Source organism: Drosophila santomea, chromosome 2L (assembly GCF_016746245.2).
Source record: "Drosophila santomea strain STO CAGO 1482 chromosome 2L, Prin_Dsan_1.1, whole genome shotgun sequence".
Taxonomy (NCBI): domain Eukaryota; kingdom Metazoa; phylum Arthropoda; class Insecta; order Diptera; family Drosophilidae; genus Drosophila; species Drosophila santomea.
The window spans coordinates 8,840,161-8,867,879 of record NC_053016.2 but is presented as its reverse complement, the minus strand read 5'-3'; the positions used below and the strand labels follow the sequence as shown (position 1 = coordinate 8,867,879).

The 27,719-nt window shown below is 43.8% G+C and overlaps 11 protein-coding genes across 16 annotated transcripts in view; 5 read left to right on the top strand and 6 right to left on the bottom strand.

The window, feature by feature from the left end:
• The window catches only part of LOC120448693 (tyrosine-protein kinase Btk29A), a 43,148-nt gene extending 42,853 nt beyond the window's left edge, over window positions 1-295 (bottom strand). The window contains exon 1 of the mRNA XM_039630852.2: window positions 53-295. The gene's annotated coding sequence lies outside the window, so the exon portion shown is untranslated. The remainder of the gene's footprint in view (window positions 1-52) is intronic.
• Window positions 296-602: 307 nt separating this feature from the next.
• Window positions 603-2,260, bottom strand: LOC120458003 (dolichyl-phosphate beta-glucosyltransferase). The gene is made up of 4 exons (XM_039645498.2): window positions 2,037-2,260; window positions 1,805-1,979; window positions 1,194-1,590; window positions 603-1,135 (listed from the first exon to the last, which is right to left on the bottom strand). The coding sequence occupies exons 1-4, from the start codon at window positions 2,100-2,102 to the stop codon at window positions 793-795; spliced, it is 981 nt and encodes a 326-aa protein (XP_039501432.1). The 5' UTR covers window positions 2,103-2,260; the 3' UTR covers window positions 603-792.
• Window positions 2,261-2,603: 343 nt separating this feature from the next.
• LOC120458002 (epsilon-sarcoglycan) lies at window positions 2,604-4,637 on the top strand. Of its 4 annotated transcripts, XM_039645495.2 has the most exons (5): window positions 2,625-3,357; window positions 3,415-3,822; window positions 3,912-4,019; window positions 4,104-4,247; window positions 4,311-4,635. In XM_039645495.2, exons 1-5 carry the CDS (start codon window positions 2,798-2,800, stop codon window positions 4,420-4,422), a joined length of 1,332 nt encoding a protein of 443 aa, XP_039501429.1. In that variant the 5' UTR covers window positions 2,625-2,797; the 3' UTR covers window positions 4,423-4,635. The 4 variants fall into 4 exon arrangements, with proteins under 4 accessions (XP_039501430.1, XP_039501428.1, XP_039501431.1 ...); XM_039645494.2 differs by having other exon boundaries at window positions 2,613-3,357; window positions 4,104-4,636; XM_039645497.2 differs by lacking the exon at window positions 3,912-4,019 and having other exon boundaries at window positions 2,617-3,357.
• A 170-nt stretch (window positions 4,638-4,807) lies between these two features.
• LOC120458617 (polyprenol reductase) lies at window positions 4,808-5,944 on the top strand. Its single transcript, XM_039646326.2, has one exon. It carries the CDS (start codon window positions 4,880-4,882, stop codon window positions 5,858-5,860), a length of 981 nt encoding a protein of 326 aa, XP_039502260.1. The 5' UTR covers window positions 4,808-4,879; the 3' UTR covers window positions 5,861-5,944.
• Window positions 5,898-7,395, bottom strand: LOC120458616 (tumor suppressor candidate 3). The gene is made up of 4 exons (XM_039646325.2): window positions 7,185-7,395; window positions 6,349-7,075; window positions 6,101-6,263; window positions 5,898-6,034 (listed from the first exon to the last, which is right to left on the bottom strand). The coding sequence occupies exons 1-4, from the start codon at window positions 7,269-7,271 to the stop codon at window positions 6,019-6,021; spliced, it is 993 nt and encodes a 330-aa protein (XP_039502259.1). The 5' UTR covers window positions 7,272-7,395; the 3' UTR covers window positions 5,898-6,018.
• Window positions 7,396-7,656: 261 nt separating this feature from the next.
• Window positions 7,657-9,201, top strand: LOC120458614 (N6-adenosine-methyltransferase non-catalytic subunit). Its single transcript, XM_039646322.1, has 3 exons — window positions 7,657-7,828; window positions 7,901-8,417; window positions 8,475-9,201. The coding sequence occupies exons 1-3, from the start codon at window positions 7,763-7,765 to the stop codon at window positions 9,083-9,085; spliced, it is 1,194 nt and encodes a 397-aa protein (XP_039502256.1). The 5' UTR covers window positions 7,657-7,762; the 3' UTR covers window positions 9,086-9,201.
• Window positions 9,091-10,422, bottom strand: LOC120458615 (coiled-coil domain-containing protein 97). The gene has a single exon (XM_039646324.1). The coding sequence runs from the start codon at window positions 10,341-10,343 to the stop codon at window positions 9,249-9,251; it is 1,095 nt and encodes a 364-aa protein (XP_039502258.1). The 5' UTR covers window positions 10,344-10,422; the 3' UTR covers window positions 9,091-9,248.
• Window positions 10,423-10,631: 209 nt separating this feature from the next.
• On the top strand, window positions 10,632-15,815 carry LOC120458611 (ATP-binding cassette sub-family C member 10). The gene is made up of 5 exons (XM_039646319.2): window positions 10,632-11,181; window positions 11,517-13,466; window positions 13,532-14,232; window positions 14,292-15,261; window positions 15,331-15,815. The coding sequence occupies exons 1-5, from the start codon at window positions 10,821-10,823 to the stop codon at window positions 15,807-15,809; spliced, it is 4,461 nt and encodes a 1,486-aa protein (XP_039502253.1). The 5' UTR covers window positions 10,632-10,820; the 3' UTR covers window positions 15,810-15,815.
• A 146-nt stretch (window positions 15,816-15,961) lies between these two features.
• LOC120458613 (protein mitoshell) lies at window positions 15,962-19,172 on the bottom strand. Of its 2 annotated transcripts, XM_039646321.2 has the most exons (7): window positions 19,021-19,172; window positions 18,556-18,914; window positions 18,252-18,498; window positions 17,000-18,119; window positions 16,790-16,936; window positions 16,674-16,713; window positions 16,383-16,508 (listed from the first exon to the last, which is right to left on the bottom strand). In XM_039646321.2, exons 2-6 carry the CDS (start codon window positions 18,869-18,871, stop codon window positions 16,702-16,704), a joined length of 1,842 nt encoding a protein of 613 aa, XP_039502255.1. In that variant the 5' UTR covers window positions 18,872-18,914; window positions 19,021-19,172; the 3' UTR covers window positions 16,383-16,508; window positions 16,674-16,701. The 2 variants fall into 2 exon arrangements, with proteins under 2 accessions (XP_039502254.1, XP_039502255.1); XM_039646320.1 differs by lacking the exon at window positions 16,674-16,713 and having other exon boundaries at window positions 15,962-16,508.
• Window positions 19,173-19,578: 406 nt separating this feature from the next.
• Window positions 19,579-20,377, top strand: LOC120458619 (guanine nucleotide exchange factor MSS4 homolog). The gene is made up of 2 exons (XM_039646329.1): window positions 19,579-19,777; window positions 19,847-20,377. Exons 1-2 carry the CDS (start codon window positions 19,655-19,657, stop codon window positions 20,090-20,092), a joined length of 369 nt encoding a protein of 122 aa, XP_039502263.1. The 5' UTR covers window positions 19,579-19,654; the 3' UTR covers window positions 20,093-20,377.
• A 111-nt stretch (window positions 20,378-20,488) lies between these two features.
• LOC120458618 lies at window positions 20,489-26,748 on the bottom strand. 2 transcript variants are annotated; one of them, XM_039646328.2, is made up of 4 exons: window positions 26,724-26,748; window positions 21,985-22,158; window positions 21,508-21,911; window positions 20,489-21,443 (listed from the first exon to the last, which is right to left on the bottom strand). In XM_039646328.2, the coding sequence occupies exons 1-3, from the start codon at window positions 26,731-26,733 to the stop codon at window positions 21,697-21,699; spliced, it is 399 nt and encodes a 132-aa protein (XP_039502262.1). In that variant the 5' UTR covers window positions 26,734-26,748; the 3' UTR covers window positions 20,489-21,443; window positions 21,508-21,696. The 2 variants fall into 2 exon arrangements, with proteins under 2 accessions (XP_039502262.1, XP_039502261.1); XM_039646327.2 differs by lacking the exon at window positions 26,724-26,748 and adding an exon at window positions 24,184-24,481.
• Window positions 26,749-27,719: the final 971 nt, after the last annotated feature.

The window sequence follows — 27,719 nt, the reverse complement described above, 5'->3', positions numbered from 1 at the left end:
AACGCAGGCACAGCTGAGACGCTCACACAGACGAGCGGACACCCGCACACACCTGCACGAAATTTTGAAGAGCGGGAGAGGAGCAACAGGCGCAACGTAGGATTCCTGGAATTCTTCACTTAGTGGCACCCATGGCAGTTGCACTCGCGATCCTTCGGCTTAACTGGAATCTTTTGTGTTTATTTACGTGGCAGCTGTATTAATATTTGACTGGTTTGTTTACACTTATTAACTATAATTTAATAGTAACGATTTAATACGAAACTAAACGCGCCGCCGCAACTTCGTTAAAGTGTGACCGCACTTCGAGTGCGGAGATATACCAAATTCAATATAACTACTCCTTAAAATACCAGGAGTATTCAAAATACCACATATACTGCTTTTGATTTTAGTTTCCCGCGTATTTTTTGTTTAAATATTTTGATTTTAAATGTGTCCCTTTGTTTTAAAATTGATAAAACAGTAAGAGCTATTTAAGAGAAACTTTATATATTTAAGGCGCAATAATAATCCTTGCTGTATTCTAAAGGAAGACTACTTGATATGGTCACTTTTATAAGTTTCTGTCATATTAGGGAAGCAAAGGATGCGCTAATTTATTCAAATTAATATTTTTTATTTGAAAAAATACTGTACTTAAGTACTTAACCAGCTAAAATTCTTTACACTTTATCAGGCCTACAAAAATAGAGTTTAGAGTCAAAAGAGTTTTGGTAATGCACGACAGCGGTGTAAGTTCGAAAAAAATTCCTAGTTAATATTGGGAATGAGATGTCCTCCAAGTCCACTTCACTTCTCCTTCTTCTGTATTGAGGCAATCCGCCAGGCGCCCACCAGATATCGCAGCCAAATCATGAACAGATCCCTGCCCATTTGCAGCCAAGACCAAAATGGTGTCAGTTTCGAGCCATCAATCTCCGTCCATCGAACGGCAACCTCGGTCATGGGCAGCTTTAAATTTTCGGCGAGGTACAGCAGCTCAACATCGAAGGCCCACCGCTCCACATGCAGACTGGTAAAGAGTTTCCTGGCCGTCGTTCGGGTGAACAGCTTAAAGCCACACTGGGTATCGCGAACGGATCGCACGGCAAAGAGCCAGACAAGGAAATGGAAGCCGTGCATCAAAATGGTTCTGTGGAAATTGTGATCAGTATCTGGTCAACTTATAAATGTTGTATTTTTTATCTTACCTAAAGAAGCTCCTTGTCGCAATCGCATCATTCTCTAGATGTGCTCTCGATCCAATGGCAATGCCATCGTCTCGCCATTCGGGAGCTAGTTGCTTAAGGGCCGCCTCCAGTTTATCGTAGTCGGGAAACTTGGTGGCTCCATCTGCATCCGCGAACAGCAGATTACGACCCCGTGCACTTAGCATGCCCATGCGAACAGCACCTCCTTTCCCCCGATTTTCAATGAGCTCCAGAACGCGAACCTTCTCTGCTCCATGCTTTTTCGAGTAACCCAAGGCGACGGAAACTGTGGCATCCTGACTGCCGTCACTCACTACAATTACCTCGTATGTGAAATTGGGATTGCCTGCAGATTTCTGTTCCAGGAAGGCCAAGCACTCGTCCAGCATAGAGGGCACTAAAAATGTATAAAATCTTGTTTATTAATATGCATATTAATATAAGAAATCGAGCTCCAAACGTATTCCAAACTTGACTCTTAAATATTTGTGTTGAGTAACTAATCTAATACTTTTATGGGTAGATAAATTGGGATGTAGACAATCAATCATAAATGGGCATAGGTAAAATGTTGAGTGTGATTCATCAAGCAAAACAAAAAACAAACATACAGCGCTGCTCCTCATTGAAAGCTGGTACAATGACACTGAGCTCCAAACTTGGCGAGTCCTCAAGGCTGGGAAAAGTCACTGTTTTGATGCTGTGCGGATCCAGGAAGGTCTCCTCATCCTTGTGCCTCTTGATGTTGGGATAGGGCTGCGTCTTGTAGAGCACCAGCGCCACAATCTAAACGATGGATTATCAATAAAATGATAGTGATACCGAATGTATTCAAGAACTGACCGACAGCGCTGCCACTGCAAACGCAGAAAGTAGATAAAAGCCGAGCTGGCAGAGGCAGGTCAACATCGTAGGGCTTTTTTAGCAACTAGTTTGTATGAACAGGTGCGCCTGCTACCTGTCAGCAGACATTACTTCTCCAATTTGTGCGAGATAAACAGAGCCACGTATTTAATTCCAAGAATTTTAGCCCGAAATGCCGCAGCTGATTAGGGTTGTCAACTCAATTTAGGGATGACACTTCTGCAACAACCAGTGACTCATTCACTGTCACTGCTTAAATCGATAAATGGTCTATCGCAGTAACGAATTCTAGAATTTTTAGTTTTTGAAATAATATAATATTATATAAAATATAACACAAGCTCATGTTAAATGTTTCAAAACAATTCAAGACATAACCAAAGTCGAGCATTCAATCAAATATTATTTTGAATCAAGGTACATATAAAACATTTTCTCCAAACTTTAAACATAATATAATTATTAAAGCTGATCTATATTTTTTCAGAGAATAAACATTAAACATTATAAATAATTCAAAACTGACCTAAGTCACAAATCTCTCCGTTTTAGGATTAAAACGCGCATGCGCGCTCTTCGAAATTCAAAAACAACAAGTTCTGAGAATATATGTACTTCTCTCCCATTCAGATACACACCATAGGAATTTTTCATCGCCTCGGTGCTGGGCGGACCAACAATTTGTTTATAGTCAATTAAAATGTGCTTGTGAATCGTAAAAAAAATACATAAATTACAAAATGAAGTTTTTAAACTCAATTGTGGCCGTATTAGCTTTAATCTGCAACGAAGTGGCGGGCCTAAAGTTGCAGGCAAATGTTGGGGAGCTCTTCACCTACAAAATCGAACCGCAACTCTTTAACTGGACACACCAGGTCATCAGCCAGCAGTTTCGCTACAGACCCTCCCTGAAGAATTACCCCGATTTGCCCAGTTGGATGCGATATATGTATAGCCACGAATACCACGCCGGTTTCCTATACGGAACTCCTCCGGCATCGGCGGCTGGCAAGGATCTGAGTCTGGATGTGGTGGCCCTTAATCGCCAGAATTACGAAACCCGACGTGTTGTGGTCTCGATGTTTGTGGCCCACAAGTTTCCCACTCCCAATGTGGTGCAGATGAAGATAAACAACCTGAATTGGGTGCACCTAATGGATCCCGGTAGAAGGGAGAATTTACGCAATATATTCCGCAACGATTTGTGGCCGAATAGCAAAGAGGATTTGAGTGTGGTCTTCATGGAGTCGGCTGTGAATATGGGAGGACGACTTCCGCTGCGACCCCAGCAACGCGAGGGGTAAGCTGGCTATCCTTATATCTTTCTGATTACACTAATATGCAACACATTCCCCAGGGTGATTGTCCATGTGGGCAGCTTTGCGCAGTTCTCACCCAGGCTGCAGGAACTCCAGGAGGAAGTGAGGCCCCTGTACAAACTGCCCTCGTGCACCTACAAGCGCACATCCGTGCAGAAAATCTTTGAGAATGTGGGCTTCAAGCTGGACTGGTGCGCCTTTCGCATGGTGGGAATGGAATCGCCCACGGAAATCCTCTTCCACAGTGGCAAGCAAAACGAGCAGCAGATGGCGGAGGAGGATAAGGGTCATAGGCATGAGGATCGCTGGTTGGGCATCTCCAGGGAGGACGTACCCGTGCGCAATTACATCGATGAATTTGCCTTTGCCTTCGCCATTCCGGGCATGATTTTAGCCATTTTAATCGGAATGCTATCCGCTGTTTTGTGCTTCCAGCACGAGAAGTTGTGAGTTCCCAACTGGGAAAATTTCAAAATTATTTTCATTATTTTGTATTTGGTTAATGGTTGTTATCTTTCGTTTCCTTGCACTTCAGTTACGATCCGCATTCTGAGTTTTTCTTTGCCAACATTTTCCACATCTGCGAAGAGTCCTGTGCGCAAAGCGCGTCAAGCGATTCTGGGGCGGATGATGGTTCCGAGAGGTGATTTCCCAATAAACATCTTATTTTCTTTCTTCCTATTACTCATGTAGAGCAATGTGATATATCTTTACGAATCGTTTTCAGCTCTTCCAACTCGGACTATCCCATGGCATCCACTGTGCAGATGGTCCAGTGTTCGGACAGCATGTCCAATCAACCCATAACCACATTGAAGAGCCTTAAGGATCCCAATTTTCTTCTGGACAACACTAGCATGAGATCTCAGAGGTGGGGCTGTATTCATATCTCAATCATTGCACTCATGTCTAAATATCTATTTGTTTATTGCAGTCCCAACAACAGCCTTTACCAGTTGGACTGCGGAAACTCCAGCATCTATGCCCGCCCCAAGCCGCCGCCGTACAAGGGCGGCACTTTGGGACGGAATGGAGTGGACATTTGACAAACATCTCCCCGAGTGCTCTACTGCTGAAGGGCATTGGATCCGAACGTATATGAATTCAATAAGCAATATCGAGGAGCGTTATATCAATTGCATAAATACTCAAACCTGCCGAACTAGACAAACCATATCGTAATTATCATTTTATATAGATATGCAAGCATTAAACTAGCCAATTACTTTGCCATTTATGAATAAAGGCAATCAAATAAAGAATACTTTTCTAGCAGACTTTCGTCTTAACAATTTTCGATTTAAAAAGTGCGCGCCTAATTTGAAATTCCATTGGAACGATATTCCGACATTACATCGATATTTGAGATTAAGCCAAATATCGATGTATCGATGGGAAAATCGATGTTATCTCCAGCACTAGAATGAATGTTCCGCAAGTTTTCGTTTTTCGGAGAAAGTTTTTACAGTTTTTGCGGGATTCATCGTGCCGAATCAATTCGCAATGGCGGCACCCGAAAATGGGATCCTTGAGGTCCTCGAAAACCTACTTGACCGGTACAAAATCAACCTGCTGCAAATGATGTTCGGCACTTTCATCGCCACGATCGTGTTCTTTGGCGGACTGATGACTTTCGTGGAGAAGTACCTGCCCAATAGCATTCGCCAATCCTTTCGGTATGGCAAGCACAGTTTCCAGGGCGAAACGGATCCATTGGTGGCCTGGCTGGAGGTGCCGAAATCGTGGTTTAAGCATTTCTACGTCTTTGCCCTGTTTTGGAGCTGGCTGGCATTCTACATACTCGTCTCCACTGTCCGGGAGCAAAAGGAGGCGCCGGAATATGTCCTGCTATTCCTGGACATCATGGGCGGCGGACGGACGCACCGGAAGGTGGAGATCGACTCAACAACTGCCTGTGTCGGCGCACTCATGCTCACGTTGCAGTGCACCCGGCGTTTTTACGAGACCAACTTTGTGCAGATCTTCTCCAAGAAGAGCAAGATCAATCTGTCCCACTATGCCGTGGGCTATGTGCACTACTTTGGCGCCATTATAGCATTACTGTCCAATACCTCCGGCTTTGTGCGCGGCACCAAGCCTATGGAGTTTAGCCTGGACAAGCTGACAAGCCAGCAAATACTCTACCTCGTCATCTTCTTTGTCGCCTGGCAGCAGCAGTATGCCAGCAACATTATATTGGTTAACCTGCGTAAGGATCCGCGAACGGGAAGTGTCAAAACGGAAAAGCACCTTCTGCCCAAAGGTGGTCTTTTCAATGTGCTTTCGTCGCCGCACATGTTCCTCGAGGTGGTCATGTACTTCTGCATCGCCGATCTCTACATGCCAGTAAGAATTTGGCGACTAATCTTCCTCTGGGTGGCCAGCAATCAAACGATCAATGCTCTGCTAACACACAAGTGGTACCGGGAAACATTCAGGGAATATCCAAAGAACCGACGTGCTATTATTCCGTTCCTGCTCTGAGTCCGAAGACTGGAAACATTTCGCATTTTTGTACAAATAATTTAGTAGTGGAATTTATTAAAGTCGTTTTACACGCACGAAAAATGTGTGCTCGCTGGTGATTTTAACTACAAAACGATATAGGGTGAACTTGTACTGCAACAGGATTGCAGTCGATTCTATTTGAACAAGAAACTGTGGGGAAGAAGAAAAGACAACTTAATTATTTGAAAAATAGCTTTTAGGGTAACAATGACTGACCTATAGGGATAGCCCTGCGCCTTTGAACGAAAAACGGACAGCAGGAAGGAGAAGAACACAGTGACGAGCACCAAACCAGTCATCGCCATCATCTTGTTCTTGTTGTGGACCTTTGGTGTTCCCGATTCAATCAGCAGAATTATGCCCAGCACAATCATCGCATCTGTAATAAAAGTTATGAGTTATTTAATTATAAAAAAAAAAGGTCAATAGAAATAGACGGAAGGCTAGAGCAAGACACTACTTACTCAGGAACATGACGATATAGGTCTCCACCACCAGCTGACCCTGTGAGGAGCCGTGGATGTAGGCCACGCCACCATTTTGCGACTTGTGCACCAGCGGCGGTCCACGGATATGGTTCCACATTTGGCCCGAGATCATGGCGAAGCAGAAGAATACTGCGATGGCACCCCACAGGTTCTTGTTGTATAAGAACTCCAAGTTATTCCGCCGAATGTAGAGGAAACTGCCCACCAGGGCCACCAATGTGATCATTGCCACGGTGCCCGAATAGTTTGGCGGACGGAAGATGCGGATGGTGATGTCCGTTCGCTCGGCCACGAATTTCGCAATAGAATCGGCGGCAAAGCCGACCCGATGGATATCCATGGTGTCAGCTCCCTTTGGCTTGCCCTTGGCCGGGAAATGCATGAACACCGGGGCGGTGTTCAGGCGCAGAAGTTGGAAAACCTCGGAGCCATCATCGAAATCAACCATGGCAAAGAATAATTTGTTGGAGTAAGTCGAGGAGAAGCGGTACGAGTTGGCCACGATGGCGAATTCGTCGTGGGCGTGCCTACAGATCTGGCACTGTCTCGATGGAGCCAGTGCGGTGAGCATTACGATCATGGAGTAATTCCGGGGTGCACTCTTCACGTACTCCCGGAACTTGGGTCCATTGAAGCGGAGCAGCGGCTTCTTTGCGTTCATGTCCACCAGGTTTTGTACTTTTTCCGACAGCGAGAGTCCCGTCTGAAAGGCATTTGATATCCATTAATAACATGCTGAATTTTCCTCCACCCGGCATTCTGGGATGTGGAGCTAGAACGTCCACGGAAAAGTGACGTGGCCACAAGCAAACCTTTGATTTTGTCTGCGCGGCAGCGTAAATAGCGAATATCGCCACCACCAGCAGACCGCTGAGCAGCGTCTTGTGCAGCAGTCTCATTCTGCAGGCGATTTATTTAACAACTTCACTACTTTAACGCAAAATCACAGATAAAACGTTTAATCAAAAATATTTTTTCCGGCGCATGCAGCTGTTTGTGAATGGCAAGCGACACCTGTGCGCGTTTATTGTGAATGGCAATTTTGATTATCTAGATGTGGAAGGAAAACTATATATATCGATAACTATTAAAATTTACGTTGGTAAATTTTTCAAATTTGAGTTTTAATAACCCAGTGCGTGAAACGTTTTAATTGTATTTTTAAAAATGTATAGGCATGTAAATTAAATCTAATTTGACTTACTTTTATAGGTGTTAACAAACTTAAATTGCCGTGCCCATTGTGTGGGCGGTATATCCGTATGGTTATCGATACCGCTATGCTCAGTATGCCGTCACTAGACGGCAAATTTTGTTGTCTTTAATTTTAAGTTTTCTTAGAATTGCGATTTTAAACATAGTCAAGCACGTTTTTACTGCATTTATTAGTATGAGCGATGTGCTAAAGAGCTCTCAGGAGCGATCCCGCAAGCGGCGTTTGCTTTTAGCGCAAACTGTAAGTGTTCAAGCTACGTAAAAAGCAGTCGGTGTCGAGTTAAACTCATAATTTATGTATTTCCTAACTTAGTTGGGCTTGTCGAGCGTCGATGATCTGAAGAAGGTCCTGGGTAATGCCGAGGACATTAACAGTAGTCGCCAGCTGAATCCCGGTGGGCAACGCGAGGAGGAGGACGGCGGAGCCTCGTCCTCCAAGAAAACCCCCAATGAAATCATCTATAGGGACTCCTCCACCTTTCTAAAGGGAACCCAGTCTTCCAATCCGCACAATGACTACTGCCAGCACTTTGTGGACACTGGTCAGCGTCCTCAGAACTTCATCCGCGATGTCGGACTTGCTGACCGCTTTGAGGAGTATCCCAAACTGAGGGAGCTGATCAAACTGAAGGACAAACTCATCCAAGACACCGCATCCGCACCAATGTACTTAAAGGCGGATTTGAAATCGCTTGATGTCAAGACCCTGGGCGCCAAGTTTGATGTTATACTGATTGAACCGCCGCTGGAGGAATATGCCAGAGCAGCACCTGCAGTTGCCACTGTAGGTGGAGCACCTCGGGTCTTCTGGAACTGGGATGATATACTTAGTAAGTTCCCAATCAAACATCGGTTAATGTAGCCTAGTAACTTTGATTCTCTGTCAGATTTGGATGTGGGCGAGATTGCCGCTCACCGCTCGTTTGTATTCCTTTGGTGCGGCTCATCGGAGGGTTTGGACATGGGCCGCAACTGTCTAAAAAAGTGGGGATTCCGTAGATGCGAAGACATTTGTTGGATACGGACCAACATTAACAAGCCCGGACACTCCAAGCAGCTCGAACCGAAAGCTGTCTTTCAACGCACCAAGGAACACTGCCTGATGGGAATCAAGGGAACTGTTCGCCGCTCCACTGATGGCGATTTTATCCATGCCAACGTGGACATTGATTTAATAATCTCAGAGGAGGAGGAATTTGGCAGCTTCGAGAAGCCCATCGAGATCTTTCACATCATCGAACACTTCTGCTTGGGTCGACGACGTTTACACCTGTTCGGCAGAGATTCCAGTATCCGACCAGGATGGCTAACTGTGGGTCCGGAGCTGACGAACTCGAACTTCAACTCCGAGCTGTACCAGACCTACTTTGCTGAGGCGCCAGCCACTGGTTGCACTAGTAGAATTGAACTCCTGAGGCCCAAGAGTCCGCCGCCTAATAGCAAGGTCTTAAGAGGAAGAGGACGCGGTTTTCCACGTGGTCGTGGAAGGCCAAGATAACCACATTTTTACTCAACAACTGCATGTATTCTAGTGTCTAAGATCAAAATTTGTTAAGGCTAAGAATAAGATTAACATTAAAGACTATTGCTGCAGAATGCTGAGTGTCCTGTGGATTTACAGGGTTTTCTTTGGATATCGAGCCACCCGCAGCTCTTTATTATTATCCGTGACTATTTTGAAGGCTGTGATGATTGCTTAGATGCCTCATGTAGATATCCAAGTCATCTTCGCTAGAGACGGCATTATCCTCTGCGGTGTGATCCTCCAATTCCTCCTCATCCTCGCTGTCCTCGAAGTAGGCATCTTCTTCATCCTGCTCAATTTGCTTCAGATTATCCAGCAAAGTATTATCATCTACGGCAGTATAATCAAAATCCTTGTCCTCCCCACTCAGAAAGCGTTCCTTCATCATACTTAAGAACTCATTGCGTAGCAGTTCTCGCTCTCCAGGATTATAAAACTCCGGTGTGGAAATCTTAGTTATATTTGTTGGTGCTCGAACCTCTGCATTTCGACTCGTTGAACAGGCAACTGGTTCATCATCTTCAAAGCCACCCCACTGCTTTCGGCAAGCTACAGGAACTTCAAAGTCTGCGGCAGGATTGGATTCACTTTTCACCTGCACGCTCTGTTCTCCCTCCTGCTGAGTTTCCTCTAGCAATTCATCTCTTTGCTTTTTTTCCAGGGTATGCATTAGTATTCCTGAGAAGCTAGTATTTCGAACATCGTAACTATCCCGAGCCTTCTTTTTCGCCTCCGTTAGGTACTGGCCCACTAGCTCCTGGTAGAGATCCGGTGCTCTTTGCATCATCTCGTGCTCGCTGAAGTATTCTCCCTTGTCAAGGAGCTGCTGCATGGCATGATATCTTCGGTTTTTGATGGATACCGCACGAGTGCTGAGTTTTCTCCTGAAATCCTCTAGCAGCAGACACATCTCCTCCAGATTTTCATCTGGCTTGATCGGTTCCTTGACAGCCAGTTCCTGGAAGGACCCCAGTTGTCTCACATTCAGAAAGCCTCCAAATCGGATGAGGAAGTTCTCACGATTCTTTTCGAATGCTTCTCGTGCAATTTGTTGCTTCTCTTCGATCGGAATTTCCGGATCATCAATTTGCTGCGACTTAAAGACAATCTGGTTGTTTTCGGCCAGGGATTTGAAGATATTCATTAGCTCCGAAGGGTGTTCTTGATTTGGGACGATGTCATTGTTGCCCTGGTGCTCGCCATCTCCGTCAGCTTCGCTTCCAGTTGTCATAATTGTTTACACAAATTGCACAAAGTGTGAAATAAAACGTAAACAAATGCTTCTTCTTCCTTGGCCAATGTCATTCACATAGAGTTGCCAGGGTTATACAATTTTTCGATAAAAACTGGCTATTGTGCAAATAACCAATATCAAACCGCTCATTTGGTTTTGCATTATTGGTATATCTATTGGACATATATATTACGATTCATTAAGAAATGTATATTCATTGATAATTAAACATTCACAAGAAAGCGAATACGGGAACCGTTCATCGAATTTCATCACAGTTCTGATAGTTGGCAACCCTGCGGCTGCACATAGCGGCTGTATGTTCATTACGAAGTTTATCTGAAGTCCAATTGTTGTGTTTATCGCTTTGTTTAACGCCACTCGGTGGTTCAGTGGTGCAAATGTGCACGCAGCGATGACTAACTGAACCAGACCAGCGGAAGACAGAAGAATCCGTCAAAGATTTCGATCGAGATGTCGTCTGTGGATTGGGGCGACTTTGCCTGGAACTGGACGCAGTTCTGTCCCACGGGATTGAAGCCGTTCGCCAACGAGACCAACGATCTGCTGCCCTGCTTCCAGAAGATCCTACTCCAGCTGCCCGTGTACACGATCTTCGCCGCCATATCCGCCTACAATTTCGGCAATCAGTCGCGACCCGTCGTCCGTAATGGATTGCAAATGCGAATGCTTTGGATACGGGCCTTCCTGGCCATGGTACTGGCCCTGCTCCCGGTGGCCAAGGTGTTTGCCTTCCACCAGCAGGGCGTTGAACTGTTTGCGGCGGATCTGCTGGTTGTCAGTGCCGAATGCATTATGTGGATGGTTCACAGCGGTGAGTGTGCGGTTTTCCTTTTTCCGGGGGTTTACATCGATGCAATACCTTAGGTGCATATGCGGGCATGTTCGGGGTTTCCCTTTCAGAGTCTCGGATCGTATATCGTACTTTCTTCTTATCAATTAACAATTAACAATAACAATTACGCCTCCCTTTGCTTTAATTATTAACTTAACAAACATAACTCGTTTTCTGTTGTCTGTTAAATAAAAAGCATACATGATTTTCTGGGAAAAGCAGAAATGTATTATTCCGCTATAAAATGATAAGCCTAAAACAATAATTTATGACCCCTTTGTTAATCAGCTTTCCTATTCCTCCCCCATCCACAGGTTTTCTACTGACAGCCCGTCAATATGGAGAGCTGAGTCATCGGGGATCGCTGCTAATCAATGTCGTTTGGCTCACAGTAGTGGTATTGGATGCAGTGTGGCTGCGGACAAGTCGGCACTTTAGCTGGTGGCCCTGGAGCTTGGCCACGCTGGTATGCGATCTGCTGTTTGGAGCCACATTAATACCAAAAGGAAGTGCTGTCTACACCAGTTTGCCCAGAGTAGGAGCTTCTGCCAGAGAGGATGAGGCTCTGCTATCCCAGCAATATACGTATTTTCAATTCGATCCGAATGAGAGCCACTTGGGTCATGCCCAGGATGAAGCCAATTGGGGATCGCGTTTCCTCTTCCACTGGGTTCAGCCCCTAATCCTCAAAGGAGTGGCTGGAAAGCTGAGAAAGATTGAGGATCTGTTCGATCTCCCCGACGCTCTAAATATTACGCGACTGAGCGAAAAGTTGCACTTGGCTCTGTCGCAATCGCAAAGTTTATGGAGAGCACTGCATAGATGCTTCGGCGTGGAATTTTACCTTATTGGCATCCTTCGATTGATCGCCGACTTGAGTGGTTTTGCTGGTCCTTTACTGCTCGGAGGACTACTCCGACAGGATCACGCAGACCCCAATCAAGTATATTACTATGCCTTGGGCCTATTCGGCAGCACATTGCTGTCGGCTGTGTGCGCCACCCACTTCGACTGGCGCATGGCCATGGTGTCCATGAAAATGCGAGTGGGAGTGGTCAACTCAATATACAGGAAAGCACTAGAGGCGAGGGGCTTAAAGGAATCTAAGCCGGACTTGCTAAATCTCATGTCAACGGATACGGATAGGATTGTGAACTCCTGCATAAGTTTTCACTTCTTCTGGAGCATTCCCTTCAAGCTGTTTACCACATTGTATTTGCTGTATCTTCAGCTGGGAGCCGCCTTTCTGGCGGGAGTAATATTCGCTGCACTTCTGATTCCAATCAATAGATGGTTGGCCAAGAGGATAGGCATATTTTCAAGTGGCTTGATGACGGCCAAGGATGCAAGGCTATCTGCCACAACGGAAACAATGCAAGGAGCCAAGCAGATCAAAATCAATGCCTGGGAGGATATATTCATAACAAAGATTCGAGGACTTCGGCAGGAGGAGCTGCGATTTTTATCGAAGAGGAAATATCTGGATGCCATGTGCGTTTACTTTTGGGCCACCACTCCCGTGCTTATGTGCCTGCTTACCTTTGGCGTATCCGTTCTAATGGGCAATCAATTGATTGCTTCTACCACCTATACCAGCGTGGCCTTGCTCTATATGCTCATTGGACCATTGAACGCCTTTCCATGGGTGCTCAACGGCTTAATTGAAGCTTGGGTTTCCATTAAGAGAGTCCAACAACTGATGGATGTGCCCAATTTGGATTATTCGTCGTACTACAATCCCATAATGAGAGGAAGTGGCGGATCTGGAACAGGGGATGATGCTCCTTTGGATGCTCCAAAAGCCAGTGTGCTGCAGATGAAGTGCGCTAGTTTCTGTCATGATAGCGATGAGCACACATCTCCAGCGGCGTTCCGCATGAAGGATATAAATGTGGACATAAAAGCAGGACAGCTTGTGTGCATCGAAGGCCCTGTGGGTGGTGGTAAAAGTAGCTTTCTATCTGCCATAGTGGCGAATCTGCAGTGCACCGATGGCGAAGTGTGCGTCCAGGAACTGACCACTGGATTTGGTTATGTGCCACAGTCACCTTGGCTCCAAAGGGGCACCATCCGCGATAACATCGTTTGGGGCGCCCACTTTGATGAACAGTGGTATAAAACTGTTTTGCATGCCTGTGCCTTGGAGGAGGATCTCCAAATCCTTGGAGGCGATCTTGTCGGTGTCGGTGAGAATGGAAGAACACTTTCCGGAGGCCAGAGAGCCAGAGTTGCACTGGCAAGAGCTGTTTATCAGGATAAGAAAGGTGAGATAGATTTTTAATAGATTTTTTTTTTAATTTCCGAATTTAAATTCTTGCTTTGTTGACAGTTTACCTTCTGGACGATGTGCTCTCCTCGTTGGATGCCCATGTGGCCAGGCATATTATTAAGCACTGTATTCTGCGACTGCTTAAGCACAAAACGCGCATTGTGGTCACACGAAGTATTCAATTATTTTTCCACGCCAATCAAATTCTTCAGGTGAAGGATGGTCAACTACTTCCAAGTGAATATATGACCCAGAGCATTGACCTAAGCCTGGATGAAGATGCTGACGATGAGCAGGAAACATCAGCCAGGCGACGTTCGGTGGAGTTATCCAACCAGGACGACAAGAAGAGTGTGGATAGTCTGCTTTTGGAAGAATCGAGAGAGTACGGACATCTTTCTGGAAACGTTTTTACATGCTACTGGAAGGCAGTGACTTCTCCACTGGCATTTACTGTTTTGCTATCAGTTGTACTCATGCAATTGACACGGAATTTAAGTGATGCCTGGCTGGCTTATTGGGTCACTGAAACCACCTTGGATCCCCACTCGAATGACACTTCCTTGGATCACTTGTTGATGCGACCGACTGTGGGCAATGAAACGGTGCCTGGGCACACAACAAAATTCTATTTGAGCATCTTCACCGCAATTGCTGTAAGCAATTCCTTGGTGACATTGGCCAGGGCGTTTCTGTTTGCCTACGCTGGAATTAAAGCGGCCATCTTTATGCACGAAAAGCTACTGAAGAAAGTCATGTTTGTAAGTAGCTGCTGGGCTTAATTGTCGTAAGAAATTACCAATTTAAATCCATACTCCAGGCTAAATTCAACTTCTTTGACATCACATCAGTGGGTCGCATTCTAAACCGCTTCTCATCCGACACCAACACTGTGGACGACTCCCTGCCATTTATTTTGAATATTCTATTGGCGCAACTTGCTGGCTTAGTGGGAGCTCTCTGTGTCAGCCTATATGCAATGCCTTGGCTGGGATTGGTGATTATTCCCATGGTGCCCATCTACCTAAACTTACAGCAGCGCTATCGGCACGCATCCCGGGACATCAAACGATTATCGAGCAATGCAATGTCTCCGCTTTATACTCATTTTACGGAGACTCTACAGGGACTGACTACAATAAGAAGTATGCGAGCTAGTCCGAGATTTCAACGGGATTTCCAAGTGAAACTCGAGGAGAGCATAAAGGCTCAGTTGACACAGTCGGCTGCCCAACAGTGGCTAGCTCTGCGGCTTCAGTTGCTGGGAACGCTACTTGTCGGAGGAGCAGGTCTTCTGGCAGCCATTACCGCCTCGCACACAACCAATCCTGGCTTGGTGGGCCTATGCATCTCCTACGCTCTCTCCATTACGGGTCAATTGGGAGATCTTCTTCATGCTGTGGCTGAAACAGAACAGGAGCTGGTCGCAGTCGAGCGTATTGATCAGTACCTGCAGCTGGAGGAGGAGCAGAATGCCTCCGGAAGTGCTGAGGCTCCTTTTGGATGGCCTAGCCAAGGAGTTCTAAGTTTTCGAGAAGTCCAACTCAGCTACAGAGAGCACTTGGCGCCGGCTTTGAGAGGCATAAGCTTCCAAACTGAAGCCTTCGAGCGAATTGGCATCGTTGGCCGCACTGGAGCTGGTAAAACTTCTGTGTTAGCTGCCCTTCTGCGAGTGGCACCATTGTCGCACGGAGAGATTCGATTAGATCAGGTGAATCTAAAAACATTGCCTTTAAGTGTGCTTAGGGAGCGAGTCGGAGTCATCACTCAGGAGCCCTTCCTCTTTGAAGGTCAGTATAACAATTGATGAATGTGAACTGTTATAAAGAAACGAAGTAACATATTTAATCGTTCCTCAGGCACTGTGCGGGAAAATCTGGATCCTCGTCATGGGTTCTACGACTCGGAGATCTGGCACGCCATTAAAAACTCCGCAGCGGCTACTCTGCTCGTTCAGCAGTTGGGTGGGTTGGACGGAAAAGTTGAGACGTGTGGCAACAACCTATCCGCCGGTCAAAGGCAACTGCTTTGTTTGGCAAGAGCCCTGCTGAAAAACGCCAAGGTGGTGGCCATCGACGAGGGCACTTCCAACTTAGACGATGAATCTGATCTGAGCATTCAGCAGGCCTTAAGAAATGCCTTTAAGGGTTGCACACTCCTCTTCATCGCCCATCGCCTGCGCGGACTGCACGCCATGGATCGTATAATTGTGCTGGATGATGGACGGATTTGTGAGGAAGGGAATCCCCAAAGCCTGGCCTCCGATAGTTCAACTATTTTTTATAGCATGCTATTGGCCCAGGACATTAACCCAGAGGACTTTATAAGATCGAATTAGCACTATGTAAAGAATATTAACTACCAATTGTATATAAGAGTTGTTATACAATTTAATTTATTATTTTGTTTAATTTATATTATACTTGTGTTCCTAACTAACGATTCCATTTTGAGTTACATTCGAAAATAAGAAATTTGATGAGACTAGCGTAACTTTTCTATATTTTTATTTCATTGTACAAATTTAAATTTTATTGACATGCTATTTTTGTAGTGACTTCAACAATGCAGTTAGATCCGTACTTCACATTGTAAAAAAAAAACGTTATATTATAAATATTACATTATAAAATATAAGACTTGTGTGAATTTCATGCTGAATAATTGTTGCGACAGTAAAATAGGAGCTCGGGTGAAGTGAACAATTGGATGGAAGACCTCTCTAGTCATTTAGATCAAGGATATGTCAAAGTTTGGGTTAAGGCACTGTGATTCGCTTAATTGATTTCGAAATTAAATGAATCTACTTTAATTACGCGTATTAATGCTAAATAAGCCGCATAAATCGGTTAACTTTCCGTTGACGACCGCATTGTAAATACTTTTTCACTTAGATTTCGTAGTTGAAGAGCTTTTCGCCTGGCCTGCCCATAATGTGATCATACTGATTGGGCAGATGTGGTGGCTTGGACAGCATGTCATTCACAGAGCGCTCGTAGAGATCAATGTAGTAAAGGAGGTTCTCGTCCGAGTACATCTAGGATATTAATAAAATCAGGATTAGAAATGCGCTATGCTGGTTGTGAAAGTGGTTAAATAGTTAATTGATGATCTGGTTAATGTGTTATTATATGAGATTAGTGCCCAAATGAGACCAGTGATTAGTACATTAGTCCATTAAATGGCCCACTCATACTGATACCTTGGAATGGATTCATTCGTTCCTTGACCTATAAATGCAGCTTCGGTTGCCATACGAGAACAAAAAGTTGTATAGAATGTAAAAGACTGGATGGCTGCATGTAATCAAACCAATACCTTCAGGTAACAGCGCACCGTAAAGATGATCCGGCGCAGATCATGTATAGCCTGATAAATATGATGATACGAGGCATTCTCGCACTGCACAATAATGGCTCGCACATCTATGAATTCATCCTGGCATTGTTGGTAGAAATCTGGGTACTGAAATGGTAGTTATAATTAATAAACAGCTCTAGAAACATAAACTTAACTAAGAAAACTGACATAGTTGCGAGTGAACTGCTTTTTAAAGAAGCGCTCCAAGTGATTTAGCTCCATGACGCGGTCACTAAACTCGTACAGCTGCCGGGTCACCTCTTTTCCAATCAAACTAAATGGATTCGTGAACGCCCTGACATCTTGCACACGCTCCGGCATCGGAGATGCTTTCGGAGTGGGAGCCTTGGGAGTCTCTTGAGTGGGCAAGATCTGTTGTAAAGCATTCCACTCCAAGTATTGGTCCTTTGGCTTTGAAGGCGGTACCTCCAGTTGCTTGGACTCCTTTTGCAGTGGCTGATAGGTTCCAGTTTTCAGGTAAGTACCATTCGCATCCACATTGCGTTGCGTTTCCTCCGAATCCTCAATCATGGTGTACAGATAGTTCAGATTTAACGCACATTTCGGTTTGTAAAGGGCATATGAATTTGGCTCTTGACATTCTGCAACTGCATTCCGCACTTGATTCTGCGGTGTACTGAAGGCACTGGGGCCTGGTCCAGTAGTTATGCTCTGGTATTTCTGTCCCATGCTGCTGCTATCGTTGCTATCTATGAAACTTCGCAGAGTGCTGCTATTGTTCAGGTTCGTTAGAGCCCCATCCTTGCCAGAAAAGCTGTTTTTCTGCTTCTGCAGCAGTTCATCCAGACTCACAAAGGACTTAATTATCATCTGCACGAGGGACAGCGTCGATACCTGCCAGGAATCAAAGGAAGCCATAAAACCCATCGGCAGCTCATCTTTAATCTTGTTCAGAGCATCAGGAGTGTTGTAGACATAGCCCTTCAGTATGACCCAGGCATTCACAATGCGTGTAAAGACAAATATGAAATCCTTAACGGCCCAAGCAATGCCCTGTGAGTTGATGTTGGGCAGCACGCCATCCGGACGCAGCAGATCCTGCTTCAAGCGGGCACACAGTGTGTCGATCTTCTTGAAGCACGGACGATTGCGATGGGCATTGGCCAGACGTTCGGCTATCTCACTGCCCTGCAGTGAGACTCTAGTAATGTCGTGGAGGCGCTGTTCCAGCAACATCACCTCCGAGTTTCGCAGCATGTTTTGGACTCGCAAACCATCGCCGGCACCGCTTTCCAAGGAACTGATGCTCGATTCTTCAGGAACAACGCTGTTTGATTAAAAATATAAAACTGTTGAGATAAGTGGGTTTTCCTAAATCTTTTTAAAGGTTTATTCCATTAATACAAGCAATCCAAATATTTTGGTAGAGCTTTTATATTTGAAGAGAACTTAACCTTACCCGTCTGAAATAGGAACTGCTCCTGGCTTCTTAGCCTCCGAGCGGAATCTTTCATGGGGGAAATCCACCTGCGTGGCCACATCGCAGCTGGTTTTAACGGGCTCCTGGGTCTGGGTGTAAGCGGCGGAGAACTGCTTTTTCGGCGGTGCATGAGTGCAGTTTGCATGGTACTGGGGCAAATAGAAACCGGCAGAGGCGGAAGCACGAGCGGAATACACATGATTTGGGCCATACGCGTTCATCGAGGCTGTAGGGAAGTGGTTGTCAATGAAATAGTGGACACTCTAGGGTAACCAAAACGTACCAGAGCTGGCCGCAGAGTACTGCATACCCGGAAAGGGCATATAGGCCGGATAATGGGGAGTCACTGCATGAACCGTGGCGCTATGATGGCACTGTCCATGGGTACTTCCAGCCATAAAGGGGCAATTGGCAGTACCTGTCATAAAAACAGGCGATGGACAGACCGAGCCCATTGACCAAGAGCTCTGCGAGACGTGTTCATGCACATATACATCGGTGACCATGCGATTGCGGTCCAAGTAGGTTTGCTGGTACAAGGATTGCTGGTGCAGCGACTGCATGGTCACCGAGGGCACTTGATAGATGGGGATGTTCATGATCCTGGCTGGGAGTTGGGTTCTAAAACTGAAAGAAAAACAACTGGCGAAAGCAAACAGGAATGCTTAGAATTCGTATCTCGATTTTAAGGTTATCCTTTCCAAGTAGTCACATGTGGATTGATTTAGGCCAACTTGCAGCAACTTACACGGTCTGAAGTGTTGGTATCTCCTGACTACACAGTGGCAGGTGCCGAAGATTTGGCTAAAAGTACGAGCCGTCTGCTCCCTAGGAATTCCGAACAGAAAAGGAAATATTTTTTCAAATCGCTCACCAGAGTTGCCAAGCAATCCATGTAGCTATCGCTTTTCAATTTCAATATCGCATGCTTTTAGTAGGACCAAAGCTTTAGAATAGAGTTGAGTGCCAATACTATTACAGGGTATACAAAAACACCGTCTCTTGCATTGATATAATCTACAGGTTCTCTAGGAGTAGCTGCGAAATATTTAGCAAATGACAGTGTTTGGTTGAAATTATATGAGGTAATGGGTTGTAAACCGTGTTTAAGAACTTATAAACGAAGTAAAATAATGGATTACACAGAGAATTTACCAAATTTATGTGTAGAATTCATATAACTTAATTTTTATTCATATTGTTGGTAGGAACGGAAACGGAAACTCTATTTTTGAATTTGTGGCTTAACGGCGGTGATAATTATCGTCTATCGATAACGACAGTGTGACCACTCAACTGCACAGTGTTGTATAGCGACTGCTTAAGTATCAACTGATTACATTTTATGCGTTTGGTGCAAAATTAAGATAAATCCACAAAAAATGACCGAGGAAGCTGATTTCAGCGAGCAAATCGCCGATGGAAAAAACAAATCAAATGTTCGCTGCCAGTTCTGCAACAGTTTGATGCTGAAAGCCCAAGAGGGCACCTACAACCAGGAGGAGGTGAGTGCCGGATGGCTTAGCCCTGCTGACTGGGCCAACAATCTAATTGTTTACGTTTCTTGCGGCCAGGTGGATGTGCCACTGATGATGCAGAAGCAGGACCGAACAGCGGACAGCCTAAACAGCGAGCCACTGAAGGACTTCTGGCTGGTCAAGGACATGATGACGTTCGAGAACATCGGCTTCTCCAACACGCTGGACGGCAGGAAGTTTCTGGTTTGTGCGGACTGCGAGCGAGGACCCGTGGGCTACCACGATTTGAGCACCCGCCACTGCTTCCTGGCCCTCAAGAGGGTGGTCCACAAGGACACCTAGCTGCACCAGTGCTAAATAATCATGTCCAGTCTCTTGCAATCCATTTAATATGCTGATCTTTACCATGCCACGGAATATAGGCGATTTTCATTTGATTTAGGTAGAGCTTTTAGTTATTACATATAGACTCACTATTTTGTACACTATCATCCGCTTGTTACCTCAAGTATCTATGCTTTTACTAAATATTCCAAACGAATTCGCTTAAAATCCGTGAAATTGAAATCCTAGTTTGTCGAGTTTATATTTAAGCGAAATAAAACGCTTACGTGTCTGGTTACCAAATGATTTTGCAAGATTTTTCAAGTCATTGTTTAATTAAGCTTTTTTATATTTATAAAAATTTTTAAATTCTCATAAAACTGAAAAATTATTCCTGGTTAATAAGAACATCGGTTATTTGTATTCATATTTATTGTTTTTCACTTTAAACATTTTACAATTTTATTGCATTACAAATATTGCATTTAAGAGGAGGTTCTTAACTAAAAAAATTTTTACTATAAACTGTTATTTTGCTAAAAGAACTAAAAACAATGTACTTGTTGTTGCTTTGGTTTCTGTAACGTTTTAATGTATTTCCGTGATTCTGCATCTGCAATTATTGCTACGTTGGACAAAAGGTTTCATTGGTGTTGTTTCCTCTACAGGATATCGCAAATATTTCGTATTCATTTGCTCATTGCTGGGTGGTGCCTATGCGGTAAGATGAAACGACTTTAAAGTTTTCCTTATTTGGCAGTTGGTTACAACAACGAGTGTTTTCCCCTGGGGAGTGCGGAGATATGGGCGTGGTCGTCGCCCCTAAGCGTGCCACAACTATCATTTGGGTTTATCCAGGGACGACTCTCCTCCCAATTGCTTGCTAATTATTCTATGAAGTGTTCACCTCGTTGAGCATTACTTTAAAATTGTTTAATTATTAATGTTAGCTATTGCCGAAATTTTGTTCAAGTCTTGTGTTAAATAAAAGTAGACAAACTTAGGCGAAGAGTGTTAACATTTATTATGTACTACTTGTATGTTTGGTAGCCTTAATTTTTAACATCGTTAGCTTTGTGGCCATCTTTGACTTATTCGTTATTTTCGATTTTTGGTTTAATACTTTCAACTGCGGTAGGTTTTAGTTTTATTTATTTATTCGTTATTTTTCCTTGCAATATACGTTAGTTGCAAAAATTCCTGTTAATGTAAAACGATTTGAACGATTATATTGGCCAATTGTTACAATGCTCTCTTTGGTTTTTATATACACTTCTAGTTAGGGAATTATGTTATTATTTAATACTTTGTATAAAGCTTTTACGGTTCTCCATTCAAAAAATGTTACAAAATCAGGCTGGGTCCAGAGCTGAAAATATGTTTCATATTATAATTTGCTATCATATTAGTTTTGGATTCATCATATATATTACCTGACTCTGGAGCAGCTCTGCGAGTGGACCTTGTTAATGATGTGGTGGCTTGCGGGGCGGGGGAGGAGTGCGCGGTGAAAGTGTCACAGAAGTCAAAGAGTCAGCAGCAATACGAAAGAAAAACTGAAACTGGGTGGATGCATCGATAAAACAAACAAAAACAACTGAGGCAGTCCCTCGATTTCGTCCTTAACGCTGCAGATACTGACGGGCGCTCAGCAGGAGTCCCACCATGGCCGCCACGCCCACCGCCGATGCGCCCATCGCTCCGGCACCGTTGCAGTTATCCGTATCGCAGGAGCAGACCACCTGCCGACCACCGAACCCGGCACGCTGATAGCAGTAGTTGGTGGAGGTCTGGTTCTGATAGGCACAGGTCCTAATCACACGGCTATCCGGGGGCACTGCAATGCAATTGTTCCACTGTCTAGACCAGCCATCCACACATAATTGTATATTGCATATGGTTTTACTCACGGCTGTTCACCGAGAACTCGATGATCTGCGTAATCTTGCGGCAGTACGTGGGAATCCCCTTGCCGCGGGACGAGTACTGCTCATCGCAGTCCTTCAGCAGGTTGTCCGGCGGTATGTCCAGCGCACAGTTGGCGTCTTTGTGGCTGTTGCACACGAAGCACTTGATGGCATATCCTGAAACCATTGCAATGTAAGTCAGTTTAGTGAAGTTAGTAAATTATACATCAAGTAACTATCTTAGGAAAGCGATATAAATAAACTTCGTTTGCCTGAGTAGGCCTTGCTATTTCCCTAGAGCTCCAAGTTCCTAGCTAAGTGATTCCTTGATTGTAATTGCATTTGTGCATCCTGAGTGCATATACCCTGCCATTAGCCATTCCACCTTTTTATTTTTTAACCCCCTTGCAATCTGGCGCGTAATTGACACAAAGCAATAGTTAATGCCAATTAGAAAATTTCCATTGGCAGCCTATGCGGCATATGCTTAACCTTAATAGTTTCACAAAACAAGCGAATCTGAAAGAAACAAGCGTGTAAACAAATGCGATATAAAGAGATCTCTCTGCTGCTAGTGATCACTTGACTAGCTTCCAGCTAAATTGAATTTAAGGTCGTGCGCGACACGAGATTCGCATTATTTAATTTTCCCAAATATACGAACTGGCAATGTCCAGTACCGCCTGTCCGTCCGCTCATCAGAGTGCCACCTGCTCCCTCCACCGTGAAGATACATGTGTGCAACCTGCGATGCGCTTTTGCCTCACGCTGTGCCAAAAGTGGCACAATGGCATGGAGATGCCAGCGATGCCAGTGATGGCAGCGGTTCCATTGACGCCTCCATTAGTGCCAGCCTGCGAGGCTCTTAGGAGTGGCTAGCTAATTGAGCCATCGACATTGCTAATGGACTCGAATAACTTTGCCCCACCTCGCCGCCCTCTGAATACTCCCCCGTACTGCTGTCCATTATTCTATGCGTTCCATTTGGGTTACATAAGCAGAAGGCGGAATGAATGTGTTGCCTACTTCGGGGCGAAGATACTTGAGAACAATGGGGAAAGGTCCTCCTCGCAAAGATGAAACACTCCACGGGATGGTCTAGATACTCTGAGAGCTGGAAGCTCGTCGCGACAAAGGAATGCAATAGTGTCAAATATGAAAGGCTTCTAAGGTGATTCAAAAGCATATGGACGGCTATTTCTCTGCTAGAAAAATGTTTTTTAATTAAAAGTGAAATACTACAAGTAAGCCAATTTCATCATTATACTTTCTAATATTTCTAATTAATTAAAATGCGTCTTACAACCTTTTTCTAAAAAGTCCTAAAAGAAATGCTGACGTTTTCCACTGTTTACACTTAGTCATGCCCAATTAAGGTTTATTAAAGTCTATAAATAGTCGTAAATTGCATTGATTGAATTGCCTAGAACGCGAAAAATATGGGTATGCATGCTTACGTATAGGAATTCCCTAACAGAAAGTTGCAATTTTATTTAAATATTTAAAGTTTCCTTACGAAACAGCAGTCAAATGTATTTTTATATAAGTCGCTGAGCGGATTTCGGTTTTGGGTAGCGGATAACTGCAACTGGCCCCCAGGACCTTTAACCAAATAGAGTGCGCATGTCCTACATAATCCCTGCACATACACACACATGTGGGAAAACTTAAATTGGGTTTTGCGGCGAAAGAAGGAAGGAAAAACTTGGGTCTAAAGCTAGTTACTCGCCATTATCCTTTGCGAAAGCATAGCACCACAGTGTGTACTAATTATTATCTGTTTTAGTTGTGATGTCAACGTGCCACGACCCCATGAAAAACCCATCCTCCGCCCCATTTTTCATTTTCGCAGCTCAGGAAAAAAGCTGTGGCAGAGAGCCAACAAATGAAGTAGAGAAAAAAGTTTCCTGCACGAAGAGAGCTCGAGACACCCAAGTTATATCTATATCTATTAAATGCAAATATTACTCAGCGGGCTGGACAAAAAGGCGCCACGACGACCGGCTACTCAAGATACTCCAGATACTCTGGCTTTTTGCCGCGGCGCCGTCCTGACGCCACAAGCTTTCCCACCAATTTCCCAACGCCCCCGGGAAACGAGCTGCCTTCCCCTATACCCCCTTGCTGCCATCCATATCATATCTTCCGTTATGTAATCGTGTAATCGCGTCGTCGGAAGTGCGTTGACTTGAATCCTTTTACCTTGCTGCACGGCGATGGCCAAAATGAGCGCACTAATCACATAGATGTACTGCATTTTTGTTGAACTATGCTTGAAACACTTTTTAGCTGAACACTAAATATTAGTTAGACTATTTCGGTTTACTGGGCGACGCTCACAGACGACTTTATACACAGATTTTGCGCTTCAGATTCAGTTATTATCGCTGCTTCTACTTTATATATATATACTTATATATATATATTTATGTATATATTTCTTGCAAGAAACTAGCGCTCACGGCAAACGCTGGCAAACGGTTGACAAACGGCAAACGACTGGGCAAAGCAGCAGCCGCACTCGACAAAAGTACCACAAACGCGAAATGCGGACGACGAGCCCACGGGGCGGATGAGTCGAATCGGATCGTATCGCATCGGGTGGCGGTGGATGGTGGGTGGTTGCTGGGAGGTTGCCCCAATCCCGGCCTGAAACTCAGATTCAGTTTTTAGCTTGCAGCCAGGGAGCTTTGGCCGCCAAGCTTTCGAGTGTGCGTCCTCTTTGCGTTTTCCACGGTGTGTGTATTTCTGCAGTCAGGAGATGCGAATGTGTGCGGTCGCAAAAGTATCTCAATCGACACTGGTCTGCAGGAATGGGGTTTCAATGGGTTACTATTAGATATTGGTACTTTTCGGTAAAAGCATATGCAAACAATGAAATAAAAGCCCATATACTTATTTAAATATATAAAAACAGCCATTAGATAGTTATGATACTGTTATGATGAGCACAAGTGTCACCTCTCAACTTTATTTAGAATAGCATTTAATAATATTATTATCATAGTTTTTGAACAACCTATTGAAATGCAGATAATTTATGAATATTTTATGGAAATATACTTCTTCAACTTTGCAATCAAATAGTAATTAATTAAAATCAAATAAAAATCATCGCAAAGATTATTAAAAGTTAAAGGTTATTTCTGAAATGAGATGTCTTAGCTAAGCTTAATGGAAATGTTTGTGATAACAAATTCATTAATCGATCTTCCTTGAGTAGGTCACTTAAAAGGCAGATATTGTTTTTTCAGTTGTAATGTTTTACAATATTCCTATAAGATTACACATTTTCCAGAAAATAGATTGTATTAAAACAATCTCTTCTTAATAAGTTGCGCTCACTTTGGCAGCTCACTTTTTTATTTATGTACATTTAAGTAGCCGCAATTAGAAGCTGCAATTAGCCGAAGGCAGTGCACTGCACCATCCGCCATCCACTTATAACCCTGAGCGCCATTTCAACTAGGCGTCCAGACACTCAATCCGGAGCCGGAGCCGGAGCCGGAGATCAGGAGGCGCACGTGAACCGCCGGAGGAGAAGCAGTCACAGCCCAGGCACAAAACTAACCGGTGGATTAATTAAGCTTAATCGCAGGCTTCCTCTTGGAGCTCCAGCCACGTACATCAGCTTATCACCAAGTCGCACAAATTGCTGCCCCAAGACGCTGCTCAATTGAATTAAGCCTCTCTTTCACTCACAATATGTGTATATACAACATATATGCATATATATATTTTTGCAGATCGGTTTGCCTGGCTTTTGTGCCCCAATCAGTGCGCGAAATTGAAGAAACCGTGGGCGAAGATTGCCCTTTGGGGAGATTTGTTTTACACTGTCTCCCAGTCTTGCTTGTACTTACACTTGGAAAAAAGATGTGCCTAATATGCAGTCGAATCGTCATAAGCTGCCCTATGTTTAGCTGTGTAGCATATTTCTAACATTTAATATTTTGGCACAGTTAAATTGGTTTTAAATATTTTTTAAATCATAACTATATTCGTTATATTCAATTATTATATTATATTATATATTATATTATATTATATTTATTATTTTATTTAATATTTATAACTATTTTTTTTATTACCTATCTATAAAAATAAATAATAAATATTTCTGTGTGTGATGTCCCTCAATTGATTGCATTAAATATTGTTTGTGCCTATAAATAGCGATAGTGATTGTGATAAAGAAAGAGTTTCGGCTTTGGATTGGGGTTAAAGTACGAATAATCAAAATGTTGACTAACATATTAGGCAACAAATTGCTTAAATTTAAATAACATTGAGCGCGACTAAAACGCGAAGCTTCGCAATCTTAAGCTTTCAAGCTATAGCTTCTAATGAGTTGAAGAACCGACTAAAAGCTTCTTCTAACAAAATATGGGTTATTTCCGTGAGAATTTCCCCTTGTTTCAATTAGAGCATTAACCCCAAAAACTAAGTTTCCTTTATTTACCATTTGGTTGCCCTGGCCTCTCATTAATTTCGTATTTTATGCGCAATTAATCATGAAGTCTGGCATTTGAAGTCGCGAACAGGAGAGATACATTCCCAGAAATCACTTGTTAGAAAAAGAAATCAGCAAACCGGTTTCCAGCAAACAAGAATCGCCTCATTTGCTTCAGTTTTTTTTTTTTTTTTTTGATTTAAACGAATCCCAGTCTGACCTCCCAATAACGCCCGCAGATCAGCTGATTTCTGATTTCGAATTTCTGATTGCTGACTTCGATACGAACCCAATGCCATTTGGCTGAAGACTAAGATCACACAGTCACAGAACTCAGTTACACGTTGAATTTGCAGTGGATTGGTTCTACAGTCGCTGGGAATTGAAACACTTGAAAACAATTGAATAATAGCTAACACGAAAAGTGCTATAAAACAGTTAAATTTTTAAAGAAACGAAAATAATGCTTTTTTATATTATTATTAATAAATAAATAGAAAGAAGTAAGTTTTCAGCACTATATCTTTGTTAGAAATTTATTTTCTAAACAAATACAATTAATGAACATATCAATGTATCACAATTTCGGTAGATAAAAATGTTATAACAATATAGGAATATTTTTTCCACCTGGCTACCAAAATTTTCCACACAATCACAAAAGAGTTATCTCTAAACGAAATTTTCCACTTTTCATGGAGAGCTGGTTTCGATCAAGAACCACTTTGAACTGGCTAAAACCGGCAACTGAACGCGGAATATGTATATTCACACAATGCAGCGTGGAAATTAAAAATTAGTTGCATTGTTTGCAGAATCGTACACCTCATGAAGTGCAACACACATACATACATACTTTAGGCAACAAAAATATAGCGTATAATGATGAGTCAAGAGGCGCTTAGCACCGCCTTGAATTAGGAGCGCGATAAGCGCAATCCACTGATTTCCCCAATTGAGATGAGTCCGAAAGTCTGACTTCGTCACCGATGCGGACTAGAACGAACCACCACAGCTGAGTTTTTGGAGGTGCGAACCAGTTTTAACTAATCAGCGCCGTTGATTGATAAGGAACACTGCCATTATATGGAGCTCGTACCATCCATGCTATGGCGTTCCAGAACGTGCTCCTATCGCAAAAACCCAGCTCACCGGAACCAAGCCGATCACTCGATAGGAAAACACTGCCGAGCCAATGACATCTCGGCCCGAATTCGAGATTTCATTTAGGAACTTCCGCTTTTACCTTTTCATAGGAATAGCAGGTACTTTGTTTTTCTACTCA

Bases quoted from the DNA above. Each gene is read 5' to 3' on its own strand.
- LOC120458002 (XM_039645494.2), top strand. From the start codon at position 2,798: ATGAAGTTTTTAAACTCAATTGTGGCCGTATTAGCTTTAATCTGCAAC. The intron at 3,358-3,414 runs GTAAGCTGGCTA...CACATTCCCCAG, and splicing joins CGACCCCAGCAACGCGAGGG to GGTGATTGTCCATGTGGGCA. The intron at 3,823-3,911 runs GTGAGTTCCCAA...CTTGCACTTCAG, and splicing joins TGCTTCCAGCACGAGAAGTT to TTACGATCCGCATTCTGAGT.
- LOC120458619 (XM_039646329.1), top strand. From the start codon at position 19,655: ATGACCGAGGAAGCTGATTTCAGCGAGCAAATCGCCGATGGAAAAAAC. The intron at 19,778-19,846 runs GTGAGTGCCGGA...TCTTGCGGCCAG, and splicing joins GCACCTACAACCAGGAGGAG to GTGGATGTGCCACTGATGAT.
- LOC120458003 (XM_039645498.2), bottom strand. From the start codon at position 2,102: ATGTTGACCTGCCTCTGCCAGCTCGGCTTTTATCTACTTTCTGCGTTT. The intron at 1,980-2,036 runs GTCAGTTCTTGA...TCCATCGTTTAG, and splicing joins TTGCAGTGGCAGCGCTGTCG to ATTGTGGCGCTGGTGCTCTA. The intron at 1,136-1,193 runs GTAAGATAAAAA...CAATTTCCACAG, and splicing joins GCGACAAGGAGCTTCTTTAG to AACCATTTTGATGCACGGCT.
- LOC120458614 (XM_039646322.1), top strand. From the start codon at position 7,763: ATGAGCGATGTGCTAAAGAGCTCTCAGGAGCGATCCCGCAAGCGGCGT. The intron at 7,829-7,900 runs GTAAGTGTTCAA...TTCCTAACTTAG, and splicing joins GTTTGCTTTTAGCGCAAACT to TTGGGCTTGTCGAGCGTCGA. The intron at 8,418-8,474 runs GTAAGTTCCCAA...ATTCTCTGTCAG, and splicing joins GAACTGGGATGATATACTTA to ATTTGGATGTGGGCGAGATT.
- LOC120458617 (XM_039646326.2), top strand. From the start codon at position 4,880: ATGGCGGCACCCGAAAATGGGATCCTTGAGGTCCTCGAAAACCTACTT.
- LOC120458618 (XM_039646327.2), bottom strand. From the start codon at position 24,238: ATGCAGTACATCTATGTGATTAGTGCGCTCATTTTGGCCATCGCCGTG. The intron at 22,159-24,183 runs GTAAAAGGATTC...CAATGGTTTCAG, and splicing joins GGCCATCGCCGTGCAGCAAG to GATATGCCATCAAGTGCTTC. The intron at 21,912-21,984 runs GTGAGTAAAACC...ATTGCATTGCAG, and splicing joins CGAGTTCTCGGTGAACAGCC to TGCCCCCGGATAGCCGTGTG.
- LOC120458613 (XM_039646320.1), bottom strand. From the start codon at position 18,871: ATGAACATCCCCATCTATCAAGTGCCCTCGGTGACCATGCAGTCGCTG. The intron at 18,120-18,251 runs GTAAGGTTAAGT...TTAATCAAACAG, and splicing joins GCAGTTCCTATTTCAGACGG to CGTTGTTCCTGAAGAATCGA. The intron at 16,509-16,789 runs GTATTGGTTTGA...TTAATATCCTAG, and splicing joins CGGTGCGCTGTTACCTGAAG to ATGTACTCGGACGAGAACCT.
- LOC120458616 (XM_039646325.2), bottom strand. From the start codon at position 7,271: ATGAGACTGCTGCACAAGACGCTGCTCAGCGGTCTGCTGGTGGTGGCG. The intron at 7,076-7,184 runs GTTTGCTTGTGG...AATGCCTTTCAG, and splicing joins CCGCGCAGACAAAATCAAAG to ACGGGACTCTCGCTGTCGGA. The intron at 6,264-6,348 runs GTAAGTAGTGTC...CTTTTATTACAG, and splicing joins CTATATCGTCATGTTCCTGA to ATGCGATGATTGTGCTGGGC.
- LOC120458615 (XM_039646324.1), bottom strand. From the start codon at position 10,343: ATGACAACTGGAAGCGAAGCTGACGGAGATGGCGAGCACCAGGGCAAC.
- LOC120458611 (XM_039646319.2), top strand. From the start codon at position 10,821: ATGTCGTCTGTGGATTGGGGCGACTTTGCCTGGAACTGGACGCAGTTC. The intron at 13,467-13,531 runs GTGAGATAGATT...CTTTGTTGACAG, and splicing joins TGTTTATCAGGATAAGAAAG to TTTACCTTCTGGACGATGTG. The intron at 15,262-15,330 runs GTCAGTATAACA...ATCGTTCCTCAG, and splicing joins GGAGCCCTTCCTCTTTGAAG to GCACTGTGCGGGAAAATCTG.